Here is a 15,000-nt window from a genome sequence, read left to right as displayed (position 1 = left end):
TAGCCAGTCCAACTGGTGTCAGAAAAAAGCTAATTCTGACGAGTTAAGACTGGACTATTTACAAGGAATAAGGAGTTTATCGAACAAAACTCTGAAAAGAGTGTTATCTCTAGTCTGCTTCAATTAACTTCTTATACTAAAAAAAAGATAAAAATACAAATGAAGTTGTGGGCTTCTTCAAGTTCAAGAAGTTTTTTGCTTGGCAGAGAAGGGAGGGTGGGGAGCGAAAGGAGGGAGGGGGGGAGAGGAAGGGGGCTATAACCGAAAAGAAAAGAAACCCAAACTGACGAAGGGAGGAAGTGCAAGTCGGCAAAAACCGTCCATACATGTTCAACGGCTTGGAGTGGGCTTATCGCTTATCGTCAAAGAAACTTCCCGCTTACCTTCTGTTTACAGGAAGATGGGCTACAAAGCAAGAAAATCGAGAAAGCTCCTCGCCAGAGTGACAAAATTCCGTTCTTTCCTGAACAAGGAATAGTCTTCCTTTTTTTCAAAATAAAGGAAAATTCTACGTACCTCGCGACAAAGATCCCCCACAGTAACTCGCACTTCCCCTGTATAAAGCGGCTGGAAACTGTGGGTAAGGTAATGAAAGAGTGATGAAGAATGTCAAAGCAGAAATATCACAAAGAGAAGGCAATTCCCCATTATCGAGCAAGCGGCTCCGCTTACTTCCCTCCGTTAATAGTCATGCAACCGCAACTTCTACTGCGACTTTTACAATTCCGAGGAATCTGACCTTCAAGCACCGAACTGTGAATGCATTTTGGCTTCCATCAATCAAATTTCCGAACATAGCCTCGAAGATCGACTCCGCCTCCGGAAAGTGAACTGGATTTTTTGTTTAGTTCACAGCTCCAATACCATTATGATATCTTTTTAGAGGTTCTTCAGTAAAAAGATTGGTACAGATTCCGTCACTTTTTATCGGCGTCGAGTTCGAATGTACGAATGAACCGTGGGAAAGATGCTGATTGGCAGGTTACGTCACGCATCAATTGATTTCGGCGTCAACTCTCGGCTTGGCGTCGGAAGTTTGATTGATGGAAGCGAAACCGAAGTTTAGCCGTGCCATTCTGCAGAATTATGAAAATTGCAGTGGGTCTTTTGTCCTCTCCGTTACATCTCCTTAAGTATATTTTCTTGGCAGACCTGTTTTGTTACACACCCAGAACGAGTAAAAGAAAATAACAGAAATGCAGACACAATAATGGTGTTTTTCCCCCTCCCACAATGCTGATGCTAACACATTGCAACCACCTTGACGATCAGACATAGTTTGACGGTACTTTGGTCGGAAGAAATTTGAGTGTAGCTTTAAAGGTAACCCTTACGGCTAAAATGAATACATGGGTGAAAGTGACTTGAAAGTGATTTAATGGCGACGTTCCACCCCACGGCTTCCTGTTAAGATTGCACCAAATTGCCCGCAAATTGGCAAGCTAATTCGCGAAGACTGAAAATCACACGCACTACGCTGCGACAAACCGAACTAACGAGAAATCGTCACAATTATTCAAGATGGCGTCTCCGCGAACTTTTGAAAACAGAAATACGGTTTAGCGATTAGAAATGCGTTCTTCAAAAAAAAAAGTGTAAATAAATTTGATTGTAAACATTATTTAAAGTGGTTTGAAGACACTTTTTGACTGGTTCCATGTAATATTAATCACACCAGGAAAATAATGAAAGATTTGATCTTCAACCAATAAATGTGATCATTGAAAGTGTGGCCGTTCTTTTGTTTTCCAGCCGCTTATTATGCAACTGAGAGGGGATATTTTTTCAAGGATACCGTAGCAACTAACACTGGGTTCATATCGTTCTAATGGAAATACAAATGATCAAGTTGGAGTTCTATAACCATCACACAAGACTTACAATCAGCAACTATTTCGACAAATGTTTAGGTACAGTGAAAAATAAAACTAGACAAGACTGAACCTCCCTTGAAACCTTGATAGGCACTTGGCCACGCTACTTATCCCAGTGTATACGGACCTTGTTGATGTAAGATCTCAAGCTTGCAAATACATGTCTCATCATGAATTCTGATAGGGGAATCTGAAGAAAGCTCAACAGTAAACTAAACACCTGATAAGGAATAATAATAATAATAATAATAATAATAATAATAATAATAATAATAACAACAACACAAAGAAAAACATATTTTTTTACGTTGCGTTCTTACTGGCCCAGCTACTGAAATTCATTACTGGAGGCGCCAATTCAAGCCAATTTCCTTGGTAATGGTCGCTAAATGTGCTTTTAGGGTTTTTGTAAAATTGCATGATCGTCCGTTACTTTACAGGTCCTTGAATTTACCAATACCAATTTTCCCTTTCCAAAATAGTTTTTTAAAAAAAAAGCTCCATTTGCTAAAGGGAATTTTTAAGAAGTAAGTCATTCCGGGATGTTTAACCCAACCAAAACACAAGGCACCCAAATTTCCAACGTAACTACAACTTTCAAGGTTTCCCATAATCACAAACAACCCAGGACTATGGGCCTTACATGATTTTATGAACGATTCAGGGGAACGAGTTAGTAACTAAACATACCTTCTTCATCAAAATATTGTCACCCTCATCTTGCTCCAGCTGGAACTAAAGCAGACAACAAGGCCGGCAATTTATGTATTCTTGGCTTGCACTCAAGTGATTAGCAGGCCATGTGGTGTACGAAACAAATGCAAAATGTCGCTCGCGTTTTGCATAATACTAATGTTCAGTACACCAACATGGCCATAAGTTACAAAATGCATGAAAAAGTTCATGCGATGTTTTATTTATTATATGCTCAACAAAACCATAGCAAATTCCACTCTATAACCTATTTTTGCAGCAAGGTTCCCATAAGGGTCTCGCCCAAGGTTTATTTTTTGGCGAGCGAAGTGACATCCCAGTGGAGAGCTTAATAAATATTAACAAATATTAATAAAGGCAATTAAATGCTTAATGAATCTTGCAGGAGACCCCAACGATGGGCTTACTCAGTAGCAGGTTATGAACTGTAAAATTGGGGATTGGTGTTTACGGGATACAAATGATGCATATAATACTACCCAAATAAACAAAGTGGGGTGTGAAACCTGGGACTTCCGGGTTCCACGTCCTGAACATTCGAATCAGTTGGTCACGTTGCCTTGGCAGTAAGGAACTTAAGCAGGAGACGTCTTTAAGCCACAGATAGACACCGGAAGTAACCATTCTGTGCCTATCAGCTTTTTCAACTAATCATCTCTGATACAGAAAAACATACTTAGCAATATAAAAGTGGTACAGTCAAGAAAAAATAATGAGAAAGGGGCTTACCGTTTTTAAGCCCCCAAATATGACTGACATTCCTTATTTCACTTACCTTAAAATGACCGCAAAAGAGTTCAATCGTATCTAAAACAATCAGACCAACTTCGTTCGCCAGATTACCCTCCAACAGGACTCTAGTTTGAATGTCCATATTCAAGCCTAAAGAAGACAAAGAAGAAAAAGTGTGTTACCCATCGCTACAAACTTTATTCATCAGGAAATCGTCAGAGCCTAAAAATCTTCCAAGGTGTTTGAATCTTGTGGATCGAGTTCCCCATTCACATGTTATGTAATGTTGCGTTATAATCTTTTTATATTAGGTGGACTCAAAAGCTTTGTTGGAGAGGACAACGTTTTGCGCAACTGTGGCGAGTTGCACTTGTCACGTTTAATTTGATGGGTTACATAACTCACTCTACAACAATAAAATGATAACTAGCGATCCAAAATCCGATGCAAGATGGTACCTGTGTCCCCGTTCCTCGTGATTCGCTTTCTCACCAACAGTTTTGTGAGTTACACTTCTGGTGCCCGTTAGCGCTAACTGTTGCTTAAGAGGTATCAAAACCTATAGGTTTCCATGGGATTTAACGCTGGTTAGCGCTAACATGCTTCCAGCAACCCTGGCCTTGTGGCTACAAACGTTATGAAAAGGATCGATAGAAAGAAAGAAACCTAACGGTTGCCAACCACCAGTCGTAATTCATTTCCAAACGGAGTTTTCAAGCGTTTGTGCCTAGCGGTGGTCACGTGGATTACTCTAGGATTTTTCTTGTCGTGAACTGGCTTCCCGTTCTTAAGAGAAATTCAAACGAGCCCAAATTATTCTGTAAACTAGGCTACCCAGTTCTCAATTTAAAAAAAAAACAGAAAGCAAACAAACAAAGGATTGCTTAGAGTCATGAGCTCTGTCTGAGGACAAGAAACCGAGAAAATACGGTGGCATTCAAACCTGACGTTTGCGGATCACCTACCAAGTGGCCCGTGATATAAAATACCTCATAGCAGCTACTTTTTACCTCCACTGCTTGCCGCTCTCGAGTGACGGGTCTTTTCCTGGTTGGACACTCCCCCTTGGTATTTCTGTTCAAGGAACTGTTTGGTTGTTTCGCTGTTTGTGCTGCAACACAGTGTGTAAGTGGAAAAAGAATCAAAAAGGAAGTCACCAAGAAAAGAAAACAAAAAATGAAAGGTATATGATTCGGTGCAGATGATTGGATTTTAGTGTCGGGTTATCAGATATGTCCAGAAATGCACCAACTTAGACACAAACGTATTTCACTAAGCGTCACATAGCTCTTCTCCCCAACTTCAACATCACTTATGTCTCGGAATACAGAAATTAACGTCACTAAAAGTGTGCCCCAAATGCTCCTTGTCAAGTAAAGATAAACAGCTGCATTTACCATAAGCTACAAATTTCGATAACCTTTACCATTACCTTAATTATTGTTGGAAATAGGTAGCAAAGGCTTAGACTCAAATGGACACTTCGTATTGGATGCCAGAATTGGGCGTGCATCCAATTAGGTGTATTGCTGGACATAAGCGGGTTATAAGGTTGACGCAAAAAGGCAAACTGATGAACCAAGGCAATGGTGTAAAGACATTTACGAAAGACGTTTGCATTTAGTGTTATGACTGAATAACAATGTATCAGAGATGTAACAACCGTTTAAACTGTCAGAATAGACCAATTTATGTCCTAAAGACATGAATTGTAGTTAATGGGACAACCGTGAGAAATTCTTGCTGATTGAGTGACATGCAGTAACATGGGGTTGGTTTGACAAGCCAAAGTTCAACCCTGATCATGTGTGTTCATAGTGCAATCTGCAGGCTGAGCCAATCAGGATAGTTCTTATTTTACTGTTGATCAACTCCTAGTGCATTGAACATAAGCCTCGAGTTTATTCATTCCATCGCTCTAACAGGCAAACATCTTGCCTGCTTTAGTTTGCTTCCTAGTACGATAATTTTCCCACCCTCCTCACCGCTTACTTTTGCAACTTCAAAAACCCATTTTCTGTTTAATGGTTTTTTCTATGATCAATGTGATGGATTTGCCATGGGTTCTCCCTTAACTCCTATTCTCGCAAATTTATTTATGAGGTATCATGAAGAGCAATCGATAGATAATTACAAAGATTCTCAGTTGCTATATTACCGCAGATACGTTGACGACACTATCTGTCTATTTCACAATGAGCAGGGCGTAATGAAGGTTTTAAGTTATCTCAACTCTAGACATCCTAACATTAGGTTTACTTTTGAAACTCAACTCAATGAGAAACTCCCCTTCCTGGATGATCTGGTGGATAACTCGGGGGCTTCTTGTATCACTTCAATATATCACAAGAGCACTTACACTGGGCTTCTTACAAATTTGCTTAGTTCTTCTTGTTTCAGGTATAGGGTTGGTGTGATTTACATCTACACATTGGTTGACAGAATTTTTAAAATCAACAACACCACCACTGGACGGGAAAGAGATCTTCAACAACTATCTATAACTCTTCAACGCAACTCCTTTCCTAGTCATCTCATAGATAACATCATTGAGGGGTATAAACACAAATTTTCTTTTAGACCAACTCAAAACAACACTTCTACTACTGGGGAAAACACTACAGGTATTCGATACTTCAAACTGCCATTTGTGGGTGATTTCTCTACCATCACAGGCAAAAAGACTAAAACACTTGTTGGACGTTTATTGCAAAGATATAAGCATCAGAATTCTTTTTTTCTTCTTTCAAAATCAAGAATTTTTCCAGTTTGAAAGATCCTATTCCAGATGCATTAAAATCTATGATTGTGTATCAATTTACTTGTGCGGGGTGTACTATTGGCGAGACGTCACGCCACTTTGCAACCAGGGTAAAAGAGCATCTCTCGATTGACAAAAATTTCATGTATTCAAACACCTGAACGGTTTACCTAGTTGTAAGTGTTCGGTTGGTTGTTTCAAGATTGTAGATTCAGCCAAAACTAGACATTGTCTTAAGCTCAAAGAAGCGATCTACATCAGCCGCTTTAAAAGCCAGAACTAAATGCACATTTACAACACAACAATGATGTTTGCTTCTTGTGACTCGATTATGTAATTAACAATCCCTCACTTGCACGCGCAGAATTGTAACTGTTACTGCATTTTAAATTTCAAATTGCTAGCGTACTCAAATTGTAAACGTATTTAAAACAGTGGAAAAGGAAACAACAAATTAAACTGACGATGTACAAGTACAAGGAAAGGTTACGTTTATACAAACGTTGGCCGTGTAGCACTTATATTTTAAACAGAGTTAACTGAATAGAGTGTAATGTGAAGTGCTAGATTTCAATCCCATATGAACCATGTGAGCGTTAGCCCTACTGATAGAAATGGGCCCACACAAGGACAGAGAAAAACTCTGACCAGGGTGGGAATTGAACCCACGACCTTCGGGTGATGATGATGATGATGGCATGAGTCATGCTGAAACAGGTCTTTAAAAAGTTGTATTGTGAGCTTGAAATTTCTGTTACTTCTCTTAAATCACTTTCAAGGGAACCAAACCGACTGTATCACACTCTGCTTGGCAGGGTTTTTCTTGATTTTTCTCTCTAGTGAGAAGGGAAGGAAACCTTTGCACGGATCTTGATGTTCTGCGACGCATGCGCTTCGTGAACTCAATGCAACGTCAGGAGGAGATCCACGCAGCGGTTTCCTTTACTTCTCGCTAAAGAAAGAAAGCAAGGAAACCACTGTCAAGGTAAGTGTATCACAAATTAAGGCCTCGTACACACGTATCCGGATATTTTTGAACCCGCAACATTTTGGTTTCCAGATTCAAGAATATTCCCATCCACACTTGTCGTATTCAAATCAAATTTGATTGTCCATACGCATCTGAAACGTATCCGGATTCACTCTAGTACTCAGGACTCCTCAAGAAAGCAGAGGTAACAGAGCATGCGCCAAAAGAAGAAAATAAAGACATAATATTGCCCTGGGCAGCCATCTTGAGAATTTATTTCACGGTAAGGAACTGGGCTCCATCTTGTTCTGTCATCCGCACTTAGCGTCCACATGGTTCCGGATTCATAGCGGATGCAAAAATATCCACTCTGGAGAGCGTATTCAAATAGTTCCGGATTTGCCAGCAAATTCACCAGGTACTATGTGTGAACGGAAGGCGTATCCGGAAAGAAAAAGTTGCGGATTTAAAAATATCTGGATACGTGCATGTGGACGGGCCTAGGTTAGTTGTTGTACCAAGTTCCACCAACCTTAGCAATCTGAACCTGAGCTGCTCCTTAAGTCTGCTGATGATGTGTGGAACTAAACCTTGCAGGAAACTCTCTAAACAGCGATTATAGCTATTAGGAAACTAGCTTTCTCGCTTTATTCGCTGCAATCCAAATGTTCAAAATTAATGTAAGGATTGAAACTGTAAAAACAATTGCGGATTAGTTACATTGAATTTCCAAACCGATACGAGACTAACATTAGTCAGATTCCAAAAGTTATTTTCCAAAAGTTTTGTCGTTGTAAGGCAGCTTCAGCCATTGTGAAAGTTCATCGTACGCGTTCATTTCAGAATCAAGGATTTTAGAGCAAACGAGAGACTGTTCGCAGTCTAGTGACAATGTGCATCCTGTATACTGCCATTTGACAACGGTGACATACCACTAATGTTACGTGTTACGTGTCAGGTGCGGGCACCAGGATAAAATGCCGTGCATAACTTCAAAACATTTTGCACGTTTAACTTTTGCCCGTAAACGATCATGAAGCGGTTGAATCACCTTTAATTTTCATCGTATGTAGCGTGCAACTGGAACCATTGATTTGCGAAGACATTTTACGTGAAAAAATCCTCAACCAGTGGTCTGCATAACAATATAAATCCAAAACATTGTCTTACCGCAGGTGATCCTTTTGAGTAAACCGTGGAGGTACCTCACCTTTAGTTTGTTCGACTGAACAAGCGTCTGTGCCATGCTCTTCACGATAATCTCGAAGAAAAACCATGAAAGCTACAAAGTAAAACAAAGAAGTACAAGTTACCTTTTTCAATCACCAAACCGCTGAATTGCTCTTAATTTGTCGGCCAAAAAAAAAGAAAAAAGAAAAGAAACCTCTCTAAAGAATAACTCCAGCCAAATCACTACCAGAAAAAAATAGAAACTAATTCCAGCAATTCCCCTTTTCATAAAAATACCTAATGTTGGTCGAAAATACACGGCTTGACTTTTCCTGGACTCGCAATCACGATTTTGGAAAAATCTGTCTGGTCAAAGATGGTGGACCAATGCTACGCAAGCGCACGGTCTACGGTTGAAGTACCGTTGAAGGGTGGATTTTTGTTTTTCTTTTGTTTTGTTTTTTTTTTCATTTCCAGCTTCCTTTGCTCTCTACACTGCCATAATAATCTTACATGTATCTTTACGTTCAAAATATCTTTCTTTCGTGTATTTTACTATCAAAACCTATTCTGATTCACATTACTCGACTTATTTCCCTCCCAAGATTGTATGTATCTTTCGATCTGCTTGTTCTCTCACCAGCTTTCGCTGAGGTTTGTAAAGAGAGTTTCAAAGCTAATCAAGCGCCACACTACCTTCATGAGGTCGTTGACAACCGCTGGATCAGCCCCAGGCTTCAAGTTTGACATCAGGTATTTGGACAGCTGCTCATGAGTCGTTTTCGTGTTTTCTACCGTCAGCTCAGTGACATACACGTACTGAAAATATAAAAATAATAAGGGGTTCGGCGATCACCACTTTAACTTCACATTCTATCGCGTGTGTGATCTACATGGAGCTTAAACAGTTCTAACGATAGAGCTAAGGCTTTTAACAATGAGGAAGAAAATGAGGGGTTAATGATGATGATAATTATGACGATGATGATGATGATGATGATGATGACGATGACGGTGGAAATGATGACAGTACATATATGATAACGACAAGGATAGACACTGACAACAAGATGCGCTACTTCGAATCATATATTTGGAGTCTAAAAAACACATCTAATGACTTCTATTCGATAACCCACCTCCCAGGAAAAGATCAAACATTACAGAAATATGACTTCATTTTTGAACTTAAAGAAACATTAAAATTAACAGACCTCAGGGCTTCCCACCAGTTGGCTTTATGGCTCAGGGCAGCGATACGAATAAAGACCCTGTCAAACCAGACAAAAAAAAATGTAGTTTCGTACAACTCTTTATCAAGTGACAGGAGCAATAGAGTTCGTAACACATCGCTAGGGAACACGTTGAACCCAAATAAAACGTCCCTGTTTATACTACAAAGGAGGCATGCGGCAAGAAATAAATCAACGTTGTGAAACGGTTCATTTTTTATGTTTGGTCACAGCGATGTAACAAATACGAAGTACACGATGCAAAATTGAAGTTCAGGCCATTTTCATGACACCCTATATACAATGCTGTTTAAGGACGTTCGCGCCAATCGTTTCTGCACATCTCTACCACAAAGGCAAAAAGTATTGCGACCTTACAAATGTCCAACATTGCAAGCGCGAACAGAGTAAACGGTGGCTTAAAGCAGTTTCAAAACTTGAAAGAAACGTTCTTGTTACATGGATTGACACTACAACACTTTATCAATTAACAGCAATGCTTTGGTACCATATCAAACACCAATTATTGCTGAAAAAAGATCCAGTCATTTTGTAACGTAAAAAGTTACCGTGGCAACAGGAAAGCCCTGCAAAGAAAGCCCATATTGTGGCTTTAGCTGCTCATATCTCAAAAACGAACTCGGTAACCCCCATTTTTTATTTCTGAAATGTAACCAGCCATCCAGTTTCAAAATTATTGAAATTTAAGGTAGCTCTAAAAAATTCAAGTGTGAAAGGATTTTGGCACGAACATATTTAAGTGAGAACAAAATCATGATGTTGCCCTTCCGAACAAGACATTTCTTGAACTTTCCCCGACGGACTAGCTAGTAGAGAACTGCATCACTAGACCATACTAATATATTCCCTCGCATTACCCTCCATAGCAAGCTACTTCCAGTCGAATACTGAGAATAAGAAAAATGGTCTGTTACAGCAGGATATCGCAAGGCCAACTGTAACCTGGGTCTTGCACCACAAGGCCCTCCTTACGCCTTTTGTTTTATACAAAAACTATGGGAGGTTAGAGACATTTTAGCAAGGAACTGTGTCTGCGGAACGGTTCTATCATTTTATGTTATTACAAGTCCCTGAGCTAACCACTGGAGCTCGACCTACAACCATGGCCAAAATTCTTTCAGACAACTTCAATAATGAACCCCCCCCCCCCCATCCTCCCTGCAAACTTAACCCGCACCTTAAGCAATGTTGAAGCCAAATGAATTTTCCGCTGGTATTCCAGTAATTAGTTACGCTCCAACACCTTCGCTCCTCCTGTCTCACCTACTCACTTGTTCTAATTATGCATAACTTTTGATTGGTTAGTCCCTGGTATTTATAACCTCTGTGACCGTTGAATATTCACTCACGCTAGCGATCCACGCAGTTTATACTTCATCATTTATATCGAAAACCTTTCTTCCTGATGGCTACGGAGAATGATTCCTCAACATCTTCAGCCCACTTAGGAGAAGCAGGTGCTAGCAACCAGGCGGGTGGCCCAGTTGTTTAAAGATTATCTGCAGAACCAGCTAGAGACGAAGACGAAAGAGATCGAGCAGAGGTCAAAGATCGACAAAGAGGTTGTCCGATTGAAGTACAGAGGCAACCAAAAGCAGTTTGAACTTAACGCCGCAATCGATTCCATTTTGGAGAACATTGAAACAGAAACCCAACAAAGTCGACCCAGCAATGACCGCATACGAAGTCTCGCCCAGGACACAAGGCAACTTTTGCGAAAGAGGCAAAAACTTATCAAGATTGCTGATATTAGCAAAGATGGCTGGCAGGTCGTCGCCGAGTATGAATCCGATGAGCTGGCTTCAGGTTCAGAGGACTAGAAGCGTCTCAAAAAAGCTCGATCGTGAGTCGACCAGACGTAAACGCCGTCAAAAAGACCAAGCAAACATTGAGCGCGGGAAAAAGGCGAGACTTAGTGGGGGCGCTGATAATCAGCTTTTTCGCGGTAAGACCTTCGATGACCTCGTTTTACTTTGTGATTTCTCATAATTCGGATCCGCTTGCGAATCCTTCCATATTCCTTGTTTGTTTGATCATTTACGGGAATTGAAGGGTAAAATAATTTACGTTCGGTTGAGGGTAGCGAATTAGAACGTAAATGAATTTTCCGCTGGTATTCCAGTAATTAGTTATGCTCCAACACCTTCGCTCCTCCTGTCTCACCTACTCACTTGTTCTAATTATGCATAACTTTTGATTGGTTAGTCCCTGGTATTTATAACCTCTGTGACCGTTGAATATTCACTCACGCTAGCGATCCACACAGTTTATACTTCAGTATTTTTCCCACCCTCCCGCCCAGCTTATTGCAGTTGTTGTTATTTTTGTTCACAGGCCGTATGAATGCTTGTTATGAAGGGTTCCGCTGTTTCAAATGTGGAAAATACGGTCATTGGGCCAAAGACTGCCGTTCTGCCTTCTGGCCAGGAGGTCACAGTTACCAGTCCTACAATCACAACTCCTTACCAGTACCTTCCTACAACAAGCCAACAGGAATTCAATCAAGCCAGCCAGCTATCAAGTATTGAGGAAGACTTAGCGCAGGTAGAAGAAATTGTAGAAAAATTCGAAGTAGACAGTGGGCTATCTTTAATCGTGAAGGGTAATCTGAGAGCTGACATCGAGTTTTGGAAATCTATTGGTGCGCCTTATTTTATCTTATCGCTAATTGAAAACGGTTATAAATTACCTTGTGCTAGTTCGCCCGAACCCGTGAAGCTCAGGAATAATAAGTCTGCTAGAGTCCATGCCGATTTTGTGGACCAAGCCATCCATGAGCTTGTTCTCTCTGGGCATGTCTGTGAAGTTGCTAAGAAACCCTTAGTAGTTAACCCCTTGTCAGTGTCAGTACAGCCATGCTGTAAAAAGCGACTAATTCTGGACTTACGCCCCGTAAATAAGTGTTTACTTAAACAAAGAGTGAAATTCGAGGATTGGAAGGTTGCTCTTTCCTACTTTACAAAGGGGTCTTATATGTTTTCCTTCGATTTAAAAAGCGGTTATCACCACGTTGAAATTTCACAGGAACACCAAACTTACCTTGGGTTTTCGTGGGAGGTGGCAGATTCTGGGGATGAAATATTTTATGTATTTACCGTTCTTCCTTTCGGTTTATCCACTGCCCCTTATGTCTTTACTAAGCTCTTGAAACCCTTGGTAAAACGATGGAGATTACATTATATCTGTATAGCCATCTTTCTAGATGATGGTTGGGGCATAGTCCAAGATAAACAAGACTGTCACGCTACTGCCCGAGCTGTTAGAAACGACTTGAGCACTGCAGGGTTTATAGCTAACGATGAGAAGTCGGTATGGGAGCCCACGCAGGTTTTAGACTGGTTAGGCTTGACTTGGAATTCGATCCTGGGCACTTTAAAAATTGTAGATAGAAGGATTACGAAGATTTTAAAAACCATTGACCATATTATCAACTCAAACTTTAAGGTTTCGGCGAGAAGTTTGGCTTCTTTTACGGGTCAAATTATTTCAACGGGTCCTGTCGTTGGTAATATTGGTAGAATTATGACAAGACATTGTGTCATGTCCACCTTGTGTAATGACCGTTGGGATATGGAGTTTTACCTTGACGATTACTGTCAGGAGGAATTGTATTTTTGGAAAACAAATCTTAGCAATATTAACAACAGACATTGTTTCGCATATACATGCCCTAGTTCATTTGTTTATTCTGATGCCAGTGCTACGGGTTGTGGTTCTGTTATTGGCTTCAATAACGAGTACGTGTGCCATAGAATGTGGACGGATTCTGAGAGTCTACAGAGTTCCACGTGGAGGGAGTTATGTGCGATAGAATTTTCTTTGCGTTCGTTTGCCCCAGTCCTTAAGTCACATGTCAAGTGGTTTACCGATAGTCAAGCTGCTGCCAGAATCGTTGAAGTAGGTAGCATGAAGTTAGACTTGCACAGAATGGCCAGAAAATTTTTCGATAGCTGTGTTCAGTCAGGGATTTACCTAGACATACAGTGGATTTCCCGGACTTTAAATCAACAGGCTGATTACATTAGTCGTTTGATAGACGTCGATGATTGGCAGACTACCAATGATTTGTTTTCGTCCCTAAATGAGCGCTTGGGGTCGCATTCTGTAGATTGTTTCGCTAATTACTATAATCATAAGCTACCCCGATTCTTTTCTAGGTTTTGGAATCCCAACACGGCGGGCATCGACTTCTTTATTTAACCACTTGGAGGAGAGAACTGTTGGTCCCGCCCGTTTCTATCGTTTCTAGAGTTCTTCATTATATGAAGCCTCAAAACGCTGTGGGTACCGTTGTTCTACCCTTTGGCCTTCGGCTCATTATTGCCCTCTACTGACAAGTAAATATCTCAAGTATATATCAGCTTATAGCATGCATATCGGGAACCAATCCTTAACTCATGGTAAGAATCTCAATTCCCTTTTAGTATCAAAGGACTTTAAGGGAAATGTCATTGCTCTAAGGATGAAGTTTCTTGACTAGAATTATTGCTCGTGACGCCTGGGGTGGCGGCACCTTCCAGCTTATCTGCTATGATTAGTTTCCAGCGTTTGCTTGGGTTTTTGGCTGTTTCTGGTGGCTGCACCAGTGACGTTGCATTTTATTGGCACTGGCCATCTTAGATCAAGGGTGACTGCCCCCGTTTGGAATGTGAGAATAACCAGCTCTGCCTTTGTAGGCACTGGCCGTATTGGGGGATGGCACTGATTATTGGTACCGCTGATTGTACGGGTGACCTGGCACCCACCAGGTATAATTAGTTTTTCTAGAATTATGAATTGTATGGGTTTAAAACCGCTTTACTTCGAAGTGTTCTTATTTTGTAATTTCAGATACTTAGTTCAAGCGGAGCTTGGGAACCTTTCCTGTTTTCGTGTTCACCAAATTTTCGCCAAATCGTGATGGTGATGTTACAGTCCCGGGCGAACTCTACAACTAAAGCCTACCTTCGGGTCATCAAAAGGTTTTTAGAGTGGTGTAAGAGTGAGAAATCAAGCGCTCAACTGCCTTATTCCGTAAGCGCAGTATCGCTTGATTTATTTGAAAGCCATCAGTCTTGTGCTTCAAGCGCGTCTTTAATCCAAGCTCATGCTGCGCTTAAATGGTTTCACTCGTTTGTGCCTAGCTTCGACCGTAATCCTCTGGATATAGTGAATTTTGTAAGAATTTAATTGAGTCGGCAAAACGCATCAAGTCTACACCAATTGCCAAGAAGAAACCTTTTTCCTCCCAGATTATTACGGACATTCTAGACGCTTATAATAAGGAAGATGCTAATTTGAAAGATGTTAGGATAGCTGCCTTATGCTAGTAGCTTTTGCCGGATTTTTTTGATATAATGAGCCGTGTAATATTTCACCCAACCATATCGAATTTCACAGTCAATACATAAAGATTTTTGTGCCTCGTAGTAAGACTGATGTTTATAGGGAGGGTAACTATGTCTATATAAGTGCATCGGGAACTTCATACTGCCCTGTTAGTGTTTTAAGAAGGTATATGAATCTAGGTGGTATTCACGATAAAAG

General features: G+C 40.6%; 1 protein-coding gene across 1 annotated transcript; it reads right to left on the bottom strand.

Annotated features, from left to right (window-relative positions):
- Positions 1-343: 343 nt before the first annotated feature.
- LOC138032174 (dedicator of cytokinesis protein 11-like) lies at positions 344-9,343 on the bottom strand. Its single transcript, XM_068879777.1, has 6 exons — positions 8,918-9,343; positions 4,331-4,431; positions 3,364-3,470; positions 2,565-2,609; positions 2,002-2,094; positions 344-574 (listed from the first exon to the last, which is right to left on the bottom strand). The coding sequence occupies exons 3-6, from the start codon at positions 3,460-3,462 to the stop codon at positions 509-511; spliced, it is 303 nt and encodes a 100-aa protein (XP_068735878.1). The 5' UTR covers positions 3,463-3,470; positions 4,331-4,431; positions 8,918-9,343; the 3' UTR covers positions 344-508.
- Between the last annotated feature and the right edge of the window lie 5,657 nt (positions 9,344-15,000).

Source organism: Montipora capricornis, chromosome 14 (genome assembly GCF_036669925.1).
Source record: "Montipora capricornis isolate CH-2021 chromosome 14, ASM3666992v2, whole genome shotgun sequence".
NCBI classification, from domain to species: domain Eukaryota; kingdom Metazoa; phylum Cnidaria; class Anthozoa; order Scleractinia; family Acroporidae; genus Montipora; species Montipora capricornis.
This window is presented reverse-complemented; position numbering and strand designations above follow the sequence as displayed.

Coding starts and splice junctions, on each gene's coding strand:
- LOC138032174 (XM_068879777.1), bottom strand. CDS start 3,462: ATGGACATTCAAACTAGAGTCCTGTTGGAGGGTAATCTGGCGAACGAA. Junction 2,610..3,363: donor TCTTTTGCGGTCATTTTAAG/GTAAGTGAAATA, acceptor TGTCTGCTTTAG/TTCCAGCTGGAGCAAGATGA. Junction 575..2,001: donor TGAGATCTTACATCAACAAG/GTCCGTATACAC, acceptor CCTTACCCACAG/TTTCCAGCCGCTTTATACAG.